At 46.0% G+C, this 20,081-nt stretch overlaps 5 protein-coding genes across 5 annotated transcripts in view; 3 read left to right on the forward strand and 2 right to left on the reverse strand.

Annotated features, from left to right (window-relative positions):
* BDR25DRAFT_373978 (TPR-like protein) overlaps positions 1-405 on the forward strand; it is a gene marked incomplete at both ends in the record, with an annotated part of 1,994 nt that extends 1,589 nt beyond the window's left edge. The window contains one exon of the mRNA XM_033697302.1: positions 1-405. This exon is cut by the window's left edge and continues 1,396 nt beyond it. Within this exon, the coding sequence (XP_033545120.1) occupies positions 1-405 (405 nt within the window).
* Positions 406-1,502: 1,097 nt separating this feature from the next.
* Positions 1,503-2,241, forward strand: BDR25DRAFT_316391 (uncharacterized protein; the record flags this gene model as incomplete). The annotated part of the gene is made up of 3 exons (XM_033691595.1): positions 1,503-1,654; positions 1,704-1,860; positions 2,008-2,241. 3 exons carry the CDS (start codon positions 1,503-1,505, stop codon positions 2,239-2,241), a joined length of 543 nt encoding a protein of 180 aa, XP_033545121.1.
* Positions 2,242-2,535: 294 nt separating this feature from the next.
* BDR25DRAFT_305252 (uncharacterized protein) lies at positions 2,536-3,809 on the reverse strand. Its single transcript, XM_033690371.1, has one exon. The coding sequence runs from the start codon at positions 3,782-3,784 to the stop codon at positions 2,816-2,818; it is 969 nt and encodes a 322-aa protein (XP_033545122.1). The 5' UTR covers positions 3,785-3,809; the 3' UTR covers positions 2,536-2,815.
* A 139-nt stretch (positions 3,810-3,948) lies between these two features.
* On the forward strand, positions 3,949-9,367 carry BDR25DRAFT_305253 (uncharacterized protein). The gene is made up of 3 exons (XM_033690372.1): positions 3,949-4,564; positions 4,615-5,056; positions 5,105-9,367. The coding sequence occupies exons 1-3, from the start codon at positions 4,235-4,237 to the stop codon at positions 9,181-9,183; spliced, it is 4,851 nt and encodes a 1,616-aa protein (XP_033545123.1). The 5' UTR covers positions 3,949-4,234; the 3' UTR covers positions 9,184-9,367.
* A 6,256-nt stretch (positions 9,368-15,623) lies between these two features.
* Positions 15,624-19,795, reverse strand: BDR25DRAFT_358013 (uncharacterized protein; the record flags this gene model as incomplete). Its single annotated transcript, XM_033695878.1, has 24 exons — positions 15,624-15,785; positions 15,857-15,986; positions 16,030-16,368; positions 16,393-16,580; positions 16,612-16,685; positions 16,726-16,750; positions 16,824-16,966; positions 16,997-17,162; positions 17,206-17,219; positions 17,274-17,479; positions 17,542-17,700; positions 17,734-17,787; positions 17,842-17,879; positions 17,925-18,171; positions 18,238-18,375; positions 18,419-18,520; positions 18,614-18,750; positions 18,856-18,903; positions 18,962-19,069; positions 19,105-19,153; positions 19,185-19,378; positions 19,468-19,606; positions 19,684-19,718; positions 19,775-19,795. The coding sequence occupies 24 exons, from the start codon at positions 19,793-19,795 to the stop codon at positions 15,624-15,626; spliced, it is 2,916 nt and encodes a 971-aa protein (XP_033545124.1).
* Between the last annotated feature and the right edge of the window lie 286 nt (positions 19,796-20,081).

A 20,081-nucleotide genomic window follows, 5' to 3' on the forward strand; every position in this document is an offset into this window, starting at 1 on the left:
CTTGGTCTTGACCATCCGGACACGCTGACGACCATGAACAACTTGGCGCTCGTGCTGGACAGCCAAGGCAAGTACTCGGAGGCGGAATCGATGCACAGGCAGATGCTGGCGACCAGTGAGAAGGTGCTTGGTCTTGACCATCCTTCCACGCTGACGACCATGAACAACTTGGCGGGAGTGCTGGGGCGCCAAGGCAAGTACTCGGAGGCGGAATCGATGCACAGGCAGACGCTGGCGACGCGTGAGAAGGTGCTTGGTCTTGACCATCCGGACATGCTGACGAGCGTGTACTGCCTTGCTCATCTTCTTGCAAATCGGCATCGTTACGATGAATCTACTGCGCTTTATGGAAGAGCCTGCGCTGGCTACGATACCACTCTCGGCAAGGATCATCCAACTACCCGTGCATGTCACCAGCACTATGCGCAGATGCTTATGTCTCAACCACAGGGCCCTCCTGAAGTTGCTCTAGACACTGCACCTGATAGCTGAAGCAGACAAAGTGCAAATAGATTAGGACTGCTACGTAGGTTCGCAAAGTTTAGCCTTAAATGTCCTAAGGGAAATACCTCATGATAGAAGCAATTGTACGATACTATATAGTACGCTTTACCGCTAGGTTTAGTTATGGAAAATGAAGCTGTCTGTTGTCCTTCTAGGCAGGTCGACCAACAAGCGAGGCTAAGCGCATTTGTGCTGAAAATTTCCTGTCAGCAGTAATAAATAACAGCTAAGCTATTCTAGGCACGTGGGCCGATGCCTCCCTGCAGAGTGACCCTAGCTGGTCGAATTCGAATCAGCGCAGAGATACAACCACTTCTCAGATGTTATCGCCAGGCTCGGGATTGGGTTATCATACCATGAGCTTCGACTTGACAGGTCGTTAGCAAGATGCATGTAGTTTCAGCGCATCTATGGCGGTTGAAAGTGAAGCAGTTAGGCGAAGCTCACAGTAAACTATGGTACTGAATGGTAAGCAGAGGCTATTTTTGAGGAGATTTCTTGAAATGTTGCATTTTAGTAGCTAAAGATGCTATTCCGAGAAAATCTGTCTCCTTAATCTTGAGTTGAGATTGTTGTGTTGAGATGAAATTATGGCGTTCCGTCACGGCGTGCGTCCCGCCACGCAGGGATAGACGTTATGTAGATAGATTCAGTGCAATTTACCAAATCTGAACCATACATCTCTTCTGTTTTCTTTGTGGCTAGAGAACAAAGAATAAAGGCAACCCCTCTACGAATAGCCCGTGACAATATGGCCTCCCTCTAACTAGCTTTCACCAACTGAGTAATTTTCTCATTCCAACGGGTATTGTCACTTATCCTCTCCCCTTATCGCTCTTGCTGGTCTTCATCACCTGATTAGGCTTGAATGAAATTGTACTTTCTACCTCAGTCTCTACCTCAATCTCTACCTCAATCATAACCTCAACCTCACCTTCAACTTCAACCCTACCGAGACTCCACTTCTACTTCTCACCACAATATTCTGTCTGCCCACGATGGCATATACACGCTCGTCCGCGACGCGCCCCATGGATTCGCTGACGAAGTCACCCACACCGGCACCTGAGAAGAGGAATATAGTCGGGCTTCCCAAGCAAGAAAGCGGCCTTCTGGACCTGCAGGCCGCTACAGGAGAGCAACTGAAGGTGTAAGGGAAGCATAAGTGTGAAAAGTAGGTTCACACTAGCATGAATCAGCGCCCGTCGCAACCAGCAATCCCTACTCGTGCGCCTTCCCGCCGAACTCAGGAACAAGATATACGGGTATGCTACCGGCGGCAACATCCTCACCATCGACCACGCACGCAGCACATCTTTTGTCCCACAAATATTCACAGCCTATAGCTCCGCTGATGTTTGTTCACAGCTCTACACATGTCGACAAATATCCTCCGAGATTGGACTGCCGCCATAGTGTCTGAACGCATTCCGCTATAACGCCGCGTCCACTCCCACGGCTTGGGTTCGCGCTCTCTGTCTTTTCTAGCAATCCGCCATCTAGGAAGTCAGATTGGGTGTGGATTTCGGGTGGAGAGGAGGAAAGCGGACGGTGACACGCACTCCGTTTCACCTTCTCACGGGAAGGAAGGTCATCAGAGATAAGGGAATGATCGCCAGAGTTAAGGGAACGATACCTAAGCAGACCACATTGGCAGAGAAGGTAAAGATTGAGGGTGCGGAGGAAGATGTGCGAGCTACGACAGCCAAAATTTGTTTGGGAGGTGGAGTGTATTAGCGGTGTTGGAAAATGTATGGGGATTCTTATCTTAATTCTGATCTCAATATTGGAAGCTGCCGGGCTAAGTTTAGATATTCAGAATATACGCTATGAGGGGCTTACGGAGAACCGGGGTTTTCTAAAACACAATGCTACGTTTGTTGTCTAGTCTCCGGTATATGCTTCCGGGGAAGTGTGGGATGACGAACAATCGACACTGACATTCGGACAGGAGAGTAACAAGAAGGTATAGCACTCACTATCTCGATTGCCTTCATAATTGACAAACTCACCACATTCAGATATCGGGAACTCTTGCCAAGGTCATATTTTAGACAACCCGACATTCAAAACCGTCTAACAGCCATCTCTTTGTTCTGTGCTCTTTGCCCTTTGCCCTGTGCCCTGTACTCTTTACCACCTGATCTTTGCCTATGCTCTGTGGCTAATGGCTTCGTTGATACTGGCGCTACCTGTCCCTCTATGCAGAAGGTTATTGAGGTGCTTTCTCGGATGCAACGTAGCTACCTGCATTCAGAAATGCAGATGATCCTCTAATTCGACAATCTTTATTCTGCACCTCTGAAGGGTTTCACAGGAAACCACCACCAGAAAACCTGTCCCCAAAGCCCTTCGATTTCCTCAGCATCTCCTGCCTCTGCTTATGACTAATCTTCATACCCACACCCATATCCTTCTCCCGATCAAAAGCCCGCTTACTCGGATCATCTTCCTTATCCTTCCCCACACCTTTCTCCTTATGTTCCTCCATCAAACTCTTGCCCCTCAACCCATCAAGCTTCTCTTTGATCTTTCGCGCTTTCCGTTCTTCTTCCCTCGTTCGCCTAGACTCATGGCCATCATTCGACGAGTTGGCGGGCGCAGAAACACCCAGTGCTTCGTTCTGCAAACGCTTGAGCTTCTGCTCCGGGGTCTCAGTCCAGACACCCATATCCCTGCCGCTTGAACTACCGCCTCGGGGCCCTTTCCCGGTATTGAACTTTCGTGCGCGGAGTTTTGTGGGGTCTATGCGTGCGGCTAGATCATCCTGGGTTGGGGGCATGGTCATCCATTCATCTCGTTGCACTTTCTTTGCTTGTTCGGCGTACTTGGGATCGGTGTCGAATGCTGACGCCGTAAGCCGATTTTCATCGTCGGGGTAGGTGGCATGGGATGCGCCGGCTGGAGGAGGCGCGGGACCGAATTCATCGTCACTGCTGTCTGAGTCATCGGATGGAGAGTTAAGAGGGCGTTCAGAGAGGGGCGCGGGGGGAGCGGTGGGTCCGTAGGTCGTTTTTGGGGTAGTGAGTGGTGCTGGACCAACCTCACTGTCTGAGCTGCTGGATCCGGAGCAAGAGCGAGTAGATGAAGGGGGTAGTGTAGGGCCGAGGATGCGCGGGGGTGAGGGTTTCGAAGGAGGCGCTGCGGGACCTAAGACTCGGCGACGTTTTTCACTGGATATGGAGCTGGAGGAGCGCTGGGGTGACTCTCTAGAGTCATATTCGCCATCACGCTTGCGTTTCGCAAGATGTGGTGGTAGTGAGGGTCCTATAGAAGACATTGTGGTGGTGTTATGGGAAGTTGTTATGCTCGCGTGGAAGAGGTGAGGTAGGAGAGCGTTGATTTGGAGAAGCTCGTGAAAATACTGCCGAGGTTTGGCCGCGCCGGAGTCTGCGCCATGAAGCTTGATTTCTACTCCACTACTATTCACGTCTGCCATACTCCCCGTGATACCGCTCCAGTCTTTCCTATACCCCTCCGGACTGTTCCTGGCAAGCTCAAGCAGCTAGAAAGTCCCCCTACCGGCGCCCAGAACCTCCACTCTTGGCAGATCCCCCTAGGCTCCACCATTTGCACCACCATCACCTGCGGACCCCCCTACGATCCTCACCAATTGGCCCGAGGGGATAGAGGAATGATTTGAGGGGACTATACTATATTACCTCGGTTCCATTCCGGACATCCCTTCTATATGCGCGCGTGAAGCGATGCTTTGCGAGTCACGAGCCTCATGAGCTCAGATTCGGGAGAGAGCCATGTCAGCGCTGGCAATGATAATGGAGAGGACTCGGGCGCTGGCGATACCATTCCAGGCTCTCCTGTAGAGTTAGAGAGCACAGAGGAACACAGTATCTCGACCAGCCATGACATAGACGAGGAGGAACACCCGGCGCAAGAGCTTCAGAGCGGGGTCAATGGCATGTCTTTCGCAAGACGTGGGATGGCTCGGCAAGACGAAGATGAGGAAGCGTCGGTATCAGAGCTTCCCATGCGGTCCCTAACGCGGAGACCAGGCAGTCTGGAATCAACATCTACGCCAGATGACACTCCGTCGATTCAGGTAGGCGCATTACGTATATTAGAGGAAGGAGGCTGATCTAACTACCCTAGGGGTCTGGAATCTCTTCTCCTGGAAGCAGTGTACCGGCATCATATGGATCTCTACACAGATCCCACAGGCCCACCTCTTTGCAGCCTTTCGAGCGACGCTTCTCCTCTCGACTTTCTCCTTCCCCACTAGGCTCTCCCCGCGTCACCTCCTCTCCCGCATTCTTGTCGCCTAAGTCACGGCAGTCCTCAGTGTCCAGTAATTTACTAATATTCCAGCAACAAGACGAATCAGACACTCCGCAAGCGCCATGGGATGTTGTACGATGGACCAAGCTGAAAAAGATAACCGGGCAGGTCTTCTCGGAGGTTGGGAAACGAAATTTTGGACGAGCTACATGTCTCAGTGTTGCCGCTTCTCTCGTCGTTGGCACTTCCAAGGGCTTTGTTCTGGTTTTTGACTACCAACAAGTGCTGAAGGCTATCATTGGCCCCGGAACGAAGGGTAAGTCAAGAATCTAAACCACAGTTACGCTTCTAACTAAGAATACAGCGGTGGAATGTGGTCCAGTGACGGCCTTGGCTATTTCCGCGGATCATTCAACTGTCGCTGGAGGCCATGCGACTGGACATATCTTCACATGGGAACTCTCAAGACCGGCGAAACCGTTCCTTCACATACTTCCTCTAGAGCGAGCTCAATTGGACGACCGGCGTACAGATGGCCATGTATCAGGCGTTGGGATTCTTCATATCGGATTTCTTGGCACTCGCCATACTGCACTTGTGTCTGCTGATGATGGCGGAATGGCTTTTTCGCATCTTGCAACTAGAGGCCTTGGGGCTATTGCGCGAACCGTAAAGACTACTCGAATATTAGGGAGATACCCACTGTCAACGAAGTCGATGGAACGCCCGCGGAAACCAAGCTCAGTACTCGCATTTGCCCCTTTACCTCTTGGAAATGTGGAACAGCCGACGGACGACATGGGCCTCACAGCGCTCTTGACCCCATATCTGTTGGTGATAGTATCAACCACCCCCCTTGCCCAGACGCAACACAAAGCGTCGAGACCGAAAGAAATTGCCCCGCATAGCACGCTAAGCGGATGTCTCGCTTGGTTTCCCGCTGTAAAGCTAAAGAATTCCTCTAGAGACCCTAGTAAAGCTGTTTCGAAGACGAAATTGGTATACTGCTGGTCGAACATTTTGACTATTCTGGACGTCGATTGCATCACATCACCCCCAACGGAAAAAGAGAAGCCAACCGAACTCAGATTTAGACCTCGGAGTCGTTGGAGAAGCGAAGAAGCCATCGTTGCGGTACAATGGCTAAGCCGATCGGTTCTTGGTGTTCTCACGATCAGTCAGCGCTTAGTCATCTTGGAAGACAACTCGCTTCGAATGACAGACACCTTCGACCTCTTACATAAGCACATATATCATTCAGACCTCTTTTCGCAACAACTACGGCCTGTTGTAGAGCAACTTAACGAAGAGGATACTTCGATGCATGGAGTTGTGGCAGATGCATTCTACATGAGCTTTCGAGCTTATAAAGGACGGCTGTTTCTTCTTGGCTTTAACGATGTCTCGATTGGCACGTTGTCCAATTGGGCAGATCGATTGCTGGCACTCATGGAGGACGGCGATTTTATAGCAGCCATTGGACTCGCGACATCGTACTATATCGGAAATGCAGACAAGCTGACGGTTGGGCTACCTGATGATGACCAAACAAGGCACGCCCTTGTTCAAGAAAAGTTGCTGGAAATGATATCTGCTTCGTTGAAGTACACGTTCTCACGAGGCGATGGCATTGTCGATGGCGAGACGAAAGAGAAGCGACTGACGGATCTTGCTACGGTATGCTTTACCGGCTGCATGAGCATGAATGATCTGGATTTCTTGTTCGAAGATGTATACGACGCATATGAGGAAGGTTCTGCAGAGAGGTTTTTCTTCGAAACTCTGGAGCCGTACATCTTGGATGAAGAGATCTCCGCTGTTCCGTCTAAGGTGCTTAAGGATCTGATAACCTTCTATGCGTCGTCTGGCCGCGCTAGTAGGCTTGAAGAGATGCTCTGCCGCTTGAACACAGAGACAATGGACATCAATCAAGTCACGACACTATGCCAGCAGTACAATTTGTACGACGCTCTAATCTATGTCTGGACGAGAGCCATTGGCGACTTCATCACACCACTGATTAACATCATGACACTCATCAAACTCATCGACTTCGACGAAGGCGAGGACGAGACGCAGAACGTCTACATGGCCTCGACAATGAAGATTTTTCCGTACCTAGCGTATACTTTCACCGGCCGAGTATACCCTGGGGGCGCCTTTTTAGATGATGCGCAGGCCCATAGTGCTAAGAAAGATATGTACAGGTTCTTGTTCTCGGGGAAGAATCTCGCATGGCCTCCAGGCTCCGGTGACGTCTTCTTAACGCGGACAGACAGAGGGCCAGAACCGGATTTTCCCTACCTTCACCTCATCCTCGAATTCGACACAGGAAGCTTTATGAGCATGCTCAATGAGGCATTTGAAGACGGCTTTTTGAATGGGGAACAAGATTTTGTAAATGGCCACAATGTCAACGGGGCGCAACTTGCTTCTGCCCTGACGCCCACCCGACAATACATCACTAACATCCTCCTCGGCATCATGACGGCGGAAAATTTCGATCCAGAAGATATCATATACTTCTACATGTTCATCGCCCGGAACGTGCCAAAGTATCCCGCTCACATCATTCTTCCTGGAACCTCTCTTCATCAGATTCTCATTGGCCTTTGCAACTATCCCACAGAAGTCGTCAGAGATGATTGTCAGCTTTCGGTTGAATATCTGCTCTCTGTGTATCATCCACCAAATCTACAGAGCCTTGTACCGCTCTTTGAGAAGGCCGGATTTCATCGCGTGCTCAAATCGGTGTATCGAGGCTCGCAGCAATATGCAAAACTCATTGAGGCCTACCTCAATGATGGTGAAGACCAGGGGCAGGTCTTTGATTGCATACGCGATTGTTTACGACCTAGTCGAGGTCTAGTCAAGAAACAGGTACATGATGTCAAAGGGGTCATAGTCAGCCGTGCAAGAGACCTAGTTGCTGTTGATCCTACTCGAGCCGCGCAGACTTTGAAGCAGTACACTTCCGACCTTTTACGATCAGTTTTGAGTTCACTGGAGGATGAATCGGATGCTCAATATCAATTCCTCAAGTCACTGATCGAACCCGATGTACAGCGTCCCGAAGAAGCGCAACCCCAACCCGAGGATCTTCCGTCAGGGTTCACGGAACGTTACGTCCAGTTGATGTGCAAGTACAACAGCACTCATGTCGCAGACTTTGTCAGCCTTCTTAAATCGGGAGACCTCATGCTAGATCCTGTCCTTCCCGCTCTAGAGAAGAGCGGTGTTATTGACGCAGCCGTTGTTCTCATGGCTCGCGATGGCCTTGTCAAAGACGCAATGGACCGCCTTGTGAAGCATCTTGGTACTCTCGAGACTGCTCTTACTGGGTTGGTGAGCGCTGCCGCAGATACCCCGGATGCAGCAAATACAGAAGAGGCGGTTCAGGATCTTCTTAACGACATCCAGAAATATGTGAAGGTTGGCATATGGCTTTCTCAAGGGCAGACGAGGTTGATGGGGTCTCCAGTGGAGTCAATGATTGATCGAAGGAAATCGGCATATGGCGAAGTTAAAGAGCAGGATCTTGCCCTTGATGAATTGCTCTGGTTGGATTTGGTCGATACAGTTGTTCGCTTGACAAAGGCCGTCTCATCTGCGGTCTCGGAGCTAGAAGGCATCTTTGATGCTATAAATACTGATCAGCCGAAGCCAATCGACACAGTGAAGATTAGAACGACACTTCGCTCAGCCGTCCAACAAACCTTCTCCGCACTCCTCGCCTCCACCACCGTACCGCCGATGCCCTCACCATCAACCTCCCAAAGTGCCACATCATCTACAACTCGCCCTCAACTCCACCACAGGAAAATCCAACCTCAAACAAACACCTCCTTCCTCCGCATTCTCCGCAGTTTCCTTCTCCGCGCATCTTCTTCTTCCCCCTCGCTCTCAGATCTCCGTTCTGTATTGCAGGAAATCTTCTCAGCCTATACCTTCGAAGAAACGATTCTCAGTCTCGCAAACCGCTTCCTCGATAAAGAAGGCTTTGCCCAAGTCCAAGAGATCACCGAACTCCGCCAACGTGGCTGGAGACCCCGCGGTCAAGTCTGTGAGGGCTGTAGAAAAAGAGCTTGGGGTCCTGGCGTTGGTGGCGGGGTGTGGGATGCTTGGGAACGTAAGGGGAGGGTGGATGCGGCTGAGAGAGCTAGTAAGCGGGCAGCGGAGGAGAGTGGGAATGGGAATGGGAATGGGAAGGGGAAGGGGAAAGGGAAGAGTGCGGATGTGGATGGTGATGGGCATGGAGAGGAAGAGGATGTGGCAGGAGAGATTGGCAAAGGCCCGTTGGTTGTATTTGCTTGTCGGCATATGTGGCATCGGAGCTGTTTGGAGAAAGCTGTGGCGATTGGGGAGAGAGTGGGGGAAGGGCAGGAGAGGAGTGAGCTTGTGGGATTGGGGGGAAAGAGGCTCAGGTGTCCTGTTTGTGTATAGTTTAGTGTGAGTTTGTAGCGTTCGATCATCATGGAAACTTGTTCTCTCCTTTCTCTTCTTTCTTTGTATGAGCAGAATGGGTGTCGGCAATTGATGATGGTTTGTTGTAAGAGCTTGATGATTATCTGAAGGCAAGCATTTTCATGGCTGGTGGCTTAAAGGAAGTATTTATACAGTCTCAGCGTCAATATAAACTATTTCTCTTCTTTCTCTGTTTTTATCTCCAGAGTTCAATTCAACTACCATACCTACCCCCTTCTTGTGCATCTTAACTAGTCTTATACTGAACATACGTAACTAACCCACTATACACACAACACCACAACGTTGCATCGCGATAAAGCCATCCACCCTCACTCAACTCCCTCCTCTTATTAAAATTCTTACAAAGAATGCCGCTCCACCTCCTAGATTTAATTCTCTTAGGCTTCGTCTCTACGTTTGTTCATGATATTGTAGTCTTCATGCTTACGTCTATCGGTGGTGCTCCAATAATGTTCTAGATCTTCTTTGCGGCTGTAGCGACGTGGAGTAGGTGGTATGGGTGGTTGGGTCGGTGGTTTGAGGGGAGGGTGAGGGAGGGATTGGAATTGGTGGTAGCCGGGCGCTAGTGGTTGAGGTTTGTGTAGGTCTTGACGGAGGTGAGCCAGGTTTGAGGTTATGACTGGTGCGTTTGGTGTGTTTGTATGTTCGGTGAGGGAGGTGGTGTATCTTGCAACTTTACCGCGCAGTCAAGGCAGGTTCTAGAGGAGGCTGACGGAGCCGGATGGATAGTGATGTTGGATATCTTGTTTGAGAGTGAGGTGTTGGAGTATCTGGAGAATATAGTAGAAGACGGAACGTCTACTAGAGTGCGGTGCAACCTATGCAGTTTGTGAAAAATGCTAATAGAGGCGGAGATCTGGAAATGAAAGGCGATGTTTCTTGGGGATAGAAGGCAGCTAAAACATCCACTGGAATTAGTGTCAGATATGCTAGAGATCGGCCTTGAGGCAAGGAGAAGTTTTAATAGCTTGCATCTAGAGGAAGATGCCCCAATACTGCATAGAGAAGACTTGGACTGCTCGAGCTGCTATTAGTACTCTATTATGATCAGCGTCACACGATTATAAGCTGTCACTCCCACCAATCTCGCTTGAATAACCCTCAGTCTTTCACCTCCAGCTCAAAGACCACATTTATCATCACAACGACGCCATATCTGCTTCACCAAAACTTCATCTTTCGCAATTAGAATTGATCAAATCGTTTTTTGTCTATATATACAGAATATGACAGATCAGAAAGCACCAATCAGAAATTTGGGAGTCGGTGGCGAAGTGGGCGAATGCAGCGGCTTTGAGATGCCTAGCACGCGGTTCGATTCCATATGGCAACCTTTAAGACTATCTTATTTCAGGCGCAACAGAAAACGAGTCACACTCATCTTCAATGACAGCCAGTCGACCTACAGTATCACTATTGCACAAGTGCATTTCAGAGCGCTCAGTTCACGCTGTAGAGAGGCATTGGCTTGAGAGGGGTTTTCTGGGTCGCATCTCGGGTTAGCCAGACCTGTTACAATGCGGTTTCTTTTTGCCGGGGTTTTTAATCTGTGATGTCATGTGAGATTTGGCGGCGGTTGCTTTTGTATGGTGATGGTGGGGAGAGCTTTAGGTGGCAGTGATGGTGAGGTTTTGTTATTGAGGGATATTGGTTGAGGTCAAGTAAATGACTCATTCGCTTTGCGGCATGCATTTAGGAATGCTGGACGAACAAAATAATGGCTAATATGCACAGTGATGAATGCATACATATATATAATAACGAAAGTGTTATATTTACTAGGAAGCCTTCACCTGCTGTCATACATCCTCATCCGGATACTGATCTAGCCAACCGCCCTCTTCACCCCGCAGAAACTCCGACATGTCCAACTTCACATTCCACCATATTTCGACTCCTTGCTGTGTCCCTCCACTCACCCCCGTAGTCGGAAATGTCGCTTTCGGTCTTCCTGCTTTCTGCTACCGCCAATGCTTGGAAAATGCTAGCTTAATAGTCAGATGTGTTGGTTTAAGATCGCGCTCCTCGTCACATAGCTTGTGGAGTATGTTGTTGAAGGTAGAGGTGAACTTGCTCACGGCGAGCTCCCATAGAATGCGCTAAGCACCTTGTTGTGATACACATAGGTCGTGGAGCAACGGGAATATGGGCGTAGTGCACGAGGCGGGCGTGATCTGGGTAGTCTGGCGTGAGGGCTCTTGGTCTACTTTTGTAGATATTTTGTTTTGAACAGGAACAGTAGTTTCGTCGTTATGAACAAATCTTCCTTTAGAATCTTTGTCGGTGCAAAGCATCAGAATCGCCGTTCCACAATCTTCGAACCACAAAATATTCTAATAATCTCCGTCAAGAGAAGAAGTTGATGACATAAGCTCTAAAAGCTCATCGAATATGACGTGGGGTGGTTTGTTGTTCAGCTCCGGATTTGGATGCGACGGATCGGTATATCCACACAGACCAGAAGCAAGAGGCGGTAGCAGGGCATATGCAGATTTGGTAAAATTGCGGAGCTCACTTCGAATTATAATGTTACAATTCATATCGCCCCCCATGAGCGTCCTCGTCTCTCTGTGTGTTGTCGATTGTACATTCAAGGCCCCACTAAAGTTCCTAAAGTTTTCGAACAGCAAGAGAAGAGATAAGCTACCACAAACAATCCGACAATCTTCTATATAAAGTTGGAAAACCTTTCCCTTTCATGCATGGAGACATATTATAGAGTTAAGCCCCGAGTATACGATGCTTGCCTTGCAATCCTCGCTCCTTGTGCGCTGCTATGCATGTGTCTACTACGAATTTCCCGCGCACCTCTTCTTCTTAGAACACTCCTTGTATTCTCCGCCAATTGATCACACTCTTTTACATATGTTAAATTCATTTACTACTATTGCCATGCCTTTCATCACGTTTATTCCATTCGCTTTTCTTTCCCCTCTCCACAGCTCCCTTGCACGCAGCGTGGCCAACAGTCCGTAGTACGTAACGTAACTACGTGAACGTAGTAATCACGTGAGGCGTACAAAAGTAGTCAAAATGTGAGACGTAACTTTTGTACAGTGAATTGCCAAGTACGTACTGTAGTACAGGTCAGAGAGGTTATATTTTAGGAGATTTCCCTCCTGTTTTTAGACCCTATTAGCTATCACGTTAGGAGCTTTGTTTAAGGTTGCGTTTTAAAGTAATAATTAGATAAAACTCTACGTTTTATAGTATAGTAGCCTAATTAGTGTGCTAAGTAGCCCCCTATAAAAATAGTTAACTTTTGCCCTAGAAAAGCTCTTTATCTTATTAATTATTATAATAAGCTAGATGTCTTAATTCCTTTATTACAGCAGGTGTATAGCCTTATCCTAATCCTTCTACTTATTAAAGTTGTTTTAATAAGCTAAGGTGCTTTATTACGCTAGCTTTTATTATTTTACTAAATTAAGGTTAGCTCTCTTAGAGTTGTTAGTGCCCTTAACCCTAACTCTAGCCCTAGGCAAAGATGTATTCTCTTGTAATTTTCTAGTAGACGCGCACCTTAACTCTAGAGCCTCTTTTATAATAGAGTAAAACAATGTTTAGCTAGGAAAGAAAAAGCTAGTGCTAGAAAGACTTAGCTATTAAGTAAAGCATAAAAGTTAACTCTGTAGCAATTATCCTGTCTTCTAGGTCTAGCGTTATAGGGGGGATTTAGTGTACAAGGACAACAACAGCACTATTCTTAAAGTGTAGCTTTGTAAAAGATGTCACCTCTAAGGGCAACACAAAGCTGCAAAAATTATTAGTAGTTATAATTATATTATCTCTTATCTCTAGAAAAAGCATAAAATTAATGCTAGTAAAGATCTCTTACCTAACAGCTTAAGGCTTCCTGCTAATCCTTTTAAAGCTATAATAGAAGTAGCTAAATCTATAAGGATTGTTTTTTATAAGGCTTAGCAAAAAAAAGCTTTTTAAGCTGTAGTAATAGACTAAGTTATTTCTTAAAATTAAACCTTTAGAAACGCATCTTTAGCTAAAACTTACAAAGTACTTACTTAGAACTACGCTAACCTTCTTAACGCTATACTATCTTCCCACACTACGCTCTTAACCTATATCTAGAACAGTCTAGTGCGCTAAAAGCAGGAGATTTAAATAATACTAAGATTAGCCTATAGTAAAATTACACTAAGTGTTAATATATAAACTTCTCTAAACTACTTATCCTGCCTAAGGGTAGTAGCTTATTTTTTTAGTATGTACTAGCAAAACCTTAGCCTAGCTGCGTTAGCGCAAAAATTAAAACTACAACACTAACATCCTCTACATAAATGCTAACTACTAGCACAGAGACCTCTTTATTAGCTTTAACAATCTATACAGAGACCACACTAGAGAGAATTAAGCGCTAGAGATTATTAAGGTGCTTAAGGACTACAAAATTATGTTTAAATTTTATTACTATATTACTAACAATGCGTTAAACAATAACGCAGAGACTATTATAACTTTAGCTAAAAAGCTTTACTTGCCTCTTACTACTAAACACTATATCTACTGCGCTAGCTATATAATTTAAATTATTGTTAAGGCAGTTATATACAGCTAAGAAGTCTCTACCTTTAAAAAAGCTCTAGCCTAAGCTGCTCTAGATAATTAATTTAAGCTATACTAACAGTAAGGCGTTGTAGGCAAGTTGCACAACTTTGTTAACATAGTGCTAGCATCTTATAAATAATAATTAGCCTTTATAACTTTTTAGGCTTTACTCTTAGCTAACAATCTTCTCTAGAGTTTTAGCACCCTTAATCTTATCTAGAACAGTAGAGTACGCTAGCACAGCATATATCTTATGCTTTTACGTTGCTATAAGTTAAAGGAGCCTATTAGTAAGTTTCTACGTAAATAATAAAGTGCTAACATGTTAATAGCTGCTACTCTCTATAAAACTATCTTTAAAGAAAAGTAGAAGAAAGTTAATTATCTTATTAAGTTTCTCTAGTCCTTTTACTTTATAATAAAAAGACTTAAGGGTAACAGCAAGTACAGCTCTATCTAGATAACTATAGTCAACCTCTAGCACCTGTATACAGAGCTTACAAAGATAGAGGAGAAGCTTAAGGGTAAAAGCAATAATTGCTACCTTAAAAATAGTGTTATGTTTAGGATCTAAAAGCTAACCTTATACTAAAAGAAGATTATTATAGATTTACCTATATTATACTGCGCTATTGCAACTATTCTTAACCCTTAATTATAACTTGTTTAGTTTAAAGACTACTAGCGTAAGCACCTAGCATAGCATAAGTAAGCTAAGGCTTTAATAAAAGCAGTTTTTTAAGACTATATTAATAAAAAGACAGAGGGTAATAAAAAGGAAAAAAATTTATAACCTTACTAGCATAAGCTCCCTAGTGGCAAGTATTATAATAAAGGCTATAAGTAAACTCTCTCTGTTAACATAAGCCTTCTTATAGGCTTAAGGTTATACAAAAAACAGCAGAAAATAACAGAGCTTTAACAATACTATAATAGCTACATTAAAGACCTCTCTATAGCTAAGGAGGGATCCCTACTATTCTAATTACCTCTTACTTAGTAGCTTAAAGTTAGTTGTTACTCCTACCCCACACTCTTTAAAATCGCCCTTAATTTCCTCTATATACTCTTAACAAGCTGCAACTGTAAGAGAGCCTTCTCTAGAGGCAGGAGGACAGTTACAATTAATAAAAACTGCTTAGCAGGTTGTATAATTAAGGCTTTGCAGCTCTAAAAGAACTAGTTACGTTACAGGGCTGTAAAGAGTAAATTAACTACTCTAGGGGACTTTATCTAGGCTAAAAAGCTTCTCCTAGAACAATTTTAACCTAGACTAACAAAACTTCTTGCAAAAAGTACAAAAGTATAAGGATTTTAAGAAGTTACTGTTACGTTACGTACTTGCTAATTAATTCACCGCTTACGTACAAAAGTACTACCAAATTGAGAAGTTACTGGCAGAGAAAAGCTCAAACGTAACGTACTACGTACTGTTGGCCACGCTGCTTGCACGTTTCTCTGCTGTGCAATGACCATACACTGACAAGACGTGGTAATAGCAATAGCCTCTTCGAATTTCTACCACGAGCAGGAGACGAAATAGGCTACTCCGAGCATTGTGTGCTGCGAGTGGACTCAGCACAGCGGCCTTTTAGTAGAACTTTATAACTAGTGGTATTAAAGGCCCCGTTATCTAAGGTCAGTTGTAGCCTTGTGACTTAGCTTTTTATTACTATATCAATTAGCGAGTAATGTTTTCCATAGCAGGGGAGAGTTTTGACAACAGGATGTTTCTAAGAAGAAATAGTACTGTGTGGTGATCTGCAGGGTGAGTACGGAATTCCGAGAGACTGATGTAGAATCTTAATACTCAGACGAATGCCTTCATGTCATCGGCGCTGGTCGTTTTGTGTGGTTGGAGAGCTTAATAATTTCTGCAGTTGAGTATCAATAAGCAAATTCATTTCGTAGCGAAGAATAATTGCCGGACTCTCCAAATAGTGAGTAGGTGAATAAGGGAGTTTGGGGCTGGGACTTTCATTCTGATTTTGCTGAATCGATCGCGACTATTTAGTCTGGCCACGAACGCACCTTCTCCTAAAGCTACACTCTACAGACGAACCTGCTCACCTTTCTGGGAAGCTGCAATCCATGATACGTGAGATTCCCGGTCCCCCAAAGAACATCCCCGATTCGTTGTCTTCATATCAACATTCGCCCTCGAATTGCTATCTTTACATCGGTACCGGTATCTACATCCGCGTTCGAGATTTCGAAATATCTGCTAAGAGGGACTCGAGTAGAAATCGTGTTAAAACCAACAAGCCAAACTCTTCTAGATAGCGCCAGGGTGAACCCTTCCCGCGAGGATATATGGACGAACAAGACTTCATCTCCGTTATCTTCTTCTTCCTCACTCTTCGCTTCTTCACTCGCCTCTCATTCCGTGATCTCTCCTCAGAACTATGCCAGTGCGCTAGTATGGCTTTCGATAGTATCATGCAAGATGTCGACAAGTTACGGCGCAAAGTATCGCGTTTGGTGCGGCGGGTGTGGTGGTGCGCAACACGGCGGGCGCATCGGGTTAGAGTGTTTGCCGACACTCTGGTCTTGTTCTCTGCCGTAGTGTTTACGCTCACTTTCGCCTATGTGGAATACGAAAAGAGGAAGATAGTGGAAGGAGCATGGAGTGCCACCGATGAAGAGAGGCTAAGGAGCACATACGAGTGTCTGAATTGACAGCTGAACCGCTTCTTGGTATGAGAGATATTCATGGGGATCTTGTCGATCGGCACAGGAATGTGTGAACCGCACGCGCCCTCAACTTCTTGGCTCTGGACTTTAACCTTCATTCACTGTCATATACGATTCTCCCACAGACACCGCACGTCGCATTTTCCCCTTTCCGCATGCTTCTAGTTTCTCCAAGTCTGACACAAAATTCTCTGGAGCTTACTCATATCAACAAACCATGGACTTACACGTCAACACGGCTCTTCTTCTGCGTTTCATTTCGCTAGGGTTCTTCACCAGCCTATATTTCACAACCTCTTCCCCGCACTTCTAGAATGCTTTTTAGTGTCTCCTACCCAGGTTGTGGATACTGGGGTAGTTTTTGTTTTAGAAATATCGATGCTGCGGTATGGTGCCTCATGGGTGTGCCTGGTGCTGTGGATTTCGATTCTTCGAGCATCTTGGGTATGGTTCATGGGCGATCGTATCGTGGCGAGAGCTGTCTGGAAAGAGTGAGCCTAAGAGAGACAGCTGGGCCTGGAAAGGAGACGATGGCAAAAGGCCATTGTCGAGGAAGGTATTAACGCAGGCGTTTCATAGCTATCTAAACCTCCAACGAAGACATAGTGAACTTCACCATAAGGTATTGAAGTGTAAAGCCGGTTCGTTCCAGTATCATACAAGTGATAGCCTTCCTTCTCTTATGTGTCTTATAAATACTTTCTCCTTTGGTCGGACTGTCTGATTGCGTTCTCGTAAGTGATAACAAGATAATAATCTAAGATGTTAGAAAAAGACCTTCCCACCATTAAGTCTGAGCTTTTGGAAGTCGCCATGTTGCTGTTGCTGTTTTGTAACCTCGTCTTTGCATAAAAAGCTTATGAGGATCACGAATGGCGATTCACTGGTGGAATTCTTGGCCACTAGAGAGGCGTTAAGATCAATTTCCGTCCTTTTTAGGTACTTGTAAGTCACAAGACCGTGTAATAGAGCCTTCATTGTGATATTGTTTCTAGCAAATGAGTAGGCACCATTTAAGTTGCAAGGATCCGGGCCAACACATTCACTCCTCACCCTCGTACCCTAATTTGGAATAGTGGATCTTGCTTCAACGGCCTCGAAACAATCTTGCACTCAATCGCGTCTTCCGTTAAACTAACAAGCGACAAGATGTTAGATAGTACATTCATCGTCGCTTCCCTTGTTAGCGCCCAAATTATCTTCGACCCGCCCCTTCAGTTCGATGTTCCAAACCTGCTCGGACACCTTGTCCAAAGCCTTGGCTCTAGGGTAGAACCCACAGGCCTTGATATTACATGTCTTGTGGGATATGCATGGAAGGCTTAGTTGGCAATAAGAGGTAATAGAATCAACAGGTACAGTGTGTATCGTTGTTTACGACTGTCACGTTGCTATCTATCATTTAAGACGAACGATCGAAGCAGTTCAAATTATACAAAGAGATGTATTTGGGCCGAAAGACTGCAATGAGAGATGATCAAAATTTGACTTACGCGTTTGGACTGATGGGAACGCATGGGTTGTATCCATAGTGAGAGTATGCCCCCCCATGTAGCCGGGTTGCGGTGACCAATGACCTGAATAAATGCATCTTGCTTGACTGAGGCATCAGCGGGAGCAGCGAGGGCGGTAGGAAACAGTGCCCCCAAAAAGAGGAGAGCCTTTACCAAGCGCATGGTTGTACTAGTGTTGGTGAAGTTGATGATGTTTTAATATGTAATCGGGGAAGTAGTAGGAAAGAGACTGGACAAGGTGGGCTTATATAGGAATGGTAAATGAGCCATGAAGGGAACGTGAGAGACGACTAGCTGCTTGGTTTTATGCCATTGCTTTATCCAGTGGAGAGAAAATAAGAGGGAGTTGAGGCGAGTGAAACGTTGGGGAGAACTGACCCGTGTTGCTTTTTCCGAGACTGTTTGTTTTCGTCCACAGAGTGGGAGCCTGCGTCATAATCGATGCGGCATAATCGCTACGGCTGTTCATATTGAAATTTCGTTTTACGTAGCTTGGACTCCATTGTGAAGCACAAACACTGGGCAGGATGTGTTTAGTAGCATCGTAGCAAACAAGAAAAGGACAAAGGGTACTAGGCCCTGAAACTTTATACCTAAAGGCATAGAAGCACCTTGCCGCTAAGCTAAGATGATATAACTGATTATGGTAATAAAAGAGGATGAACCTGAGACATAGCACCTTGGATAATCCATATGCCATTGAACTAATGACCGCCCCTCTGCTGACATGAAAGACTCGTATAGCTGTCTGGACAATGCAAACCAACCCTCATTAAGTTCTGCGATAAAAGATGTCTCTAAAAGGACTGGAATCACCACTGTGGAGATCTGCTTTAATGCTAGAAACACTGACAAAAATTTGGTAGCTTCCCTTAGTCTCGCTGGGTGTCGTGAAGTTGGGCTCATGTGCGGTCCAGATCATGTATTAGCCGTTCTGGGGATGTGGAAAGAGCAGTTACGGGGAAGATAGAAGGCGTGAACGCCTTCTTCGGGAAGGATAAAGACGTAGAATGTGTCGCTGCCAATATCAGTCTGTGCGACTTCATGTAATTGGCGGTGAAATTTTGCTGGATGAGTTCAGTTTGAAATTAGGGAATGAAACGGTAATAGAGTGCAGACAGAGAATCCAAACCAAAAAAGGGGTCTTACTCCTTTGGGCGAATTTAGAAGCACTTATCATACCCAAAAATAGGGATGAACTCTTTCTCGGGGATGGGTTTTCCTTGGTCAATTATTCCCGGATCATCTTGATCGATCGTTGTGCCGAGAAGAGCACGGAAACTCGAAGGGAAAGGAGGCCCGAGAGGCAGGAACAGAAGCTTGGAGAACCGCCTCGTGGTCCTAAGTCGAGATAATTGAGTATTCAAGGTGTAGGGCTGGAGGCAGCAGGGGGAATTGAGATCTGCTAAGCTAAGTTTATACATGGAGGAAGATAGGCCAAGGAAGGGGGAGGTAGTCATTTCACTGGACGGCTATTAGTGACGGTATACCCCCACGTTACCTTATGAAGAGTACATAAGAATAAGTTGAGTTGAAAAGCAAGCTCAGTTGTCGGTTTACTCCCGCAAACATTGCGCACAAATACTTCTATGCGGACCGCTTGTCTTCGACCATCAACACGGAGCCTGAATGCTACCTACCTCGTTTATTAACCTAAAGTTCCTGGGAAATGTTTGGGTACTTTGTTTCTTGAATTTTTGAATACTCGACTAGGATCTATCATCATGGAATTGAGAACAAACGCCGTAGCGCACGAGATAATGCAGGTGTACGAGGGTGAGAAAAGGGCACATAAACAAGAGCAGAGCATGTGCTAAATGACAGATGTGTAGGCAGATTGGAATGGGGAAGCAATGGTTTACTCACAATTCAATTTTTACAGCTGAAGACGAAGGTAAAATACAAATGTTTAAGTGGAAGCCGAAACGGGGGTTACGAAAAGTGCTTAGCTCCGACTTGTGTGTGTACGGCACAGCCTGTTGCGCCGCATCCTGCTTAATCTTCACACGCCCCAACTCACCAGGAGACCCTACGTCTTCACCATCACTTCATTCTGCATTTAAAGCTCGACAATACTTC

Source organism: Lindgomyces ingoldianus (assembly GCF_010093535.1).
Source record: "Lindgomyces ingoldianus strain ATCC 200398 unplaced genomic scaffold BDR25scaffold_26, whole genome shotgun sequence".
Lineage (NCBI taxonomy): Eukaryota > Fungi > Ascomycota > Dothideomycetes > Pleosporales > Lindgomycetaceae > Lindgomyces > Lindgomyces ingoldianus.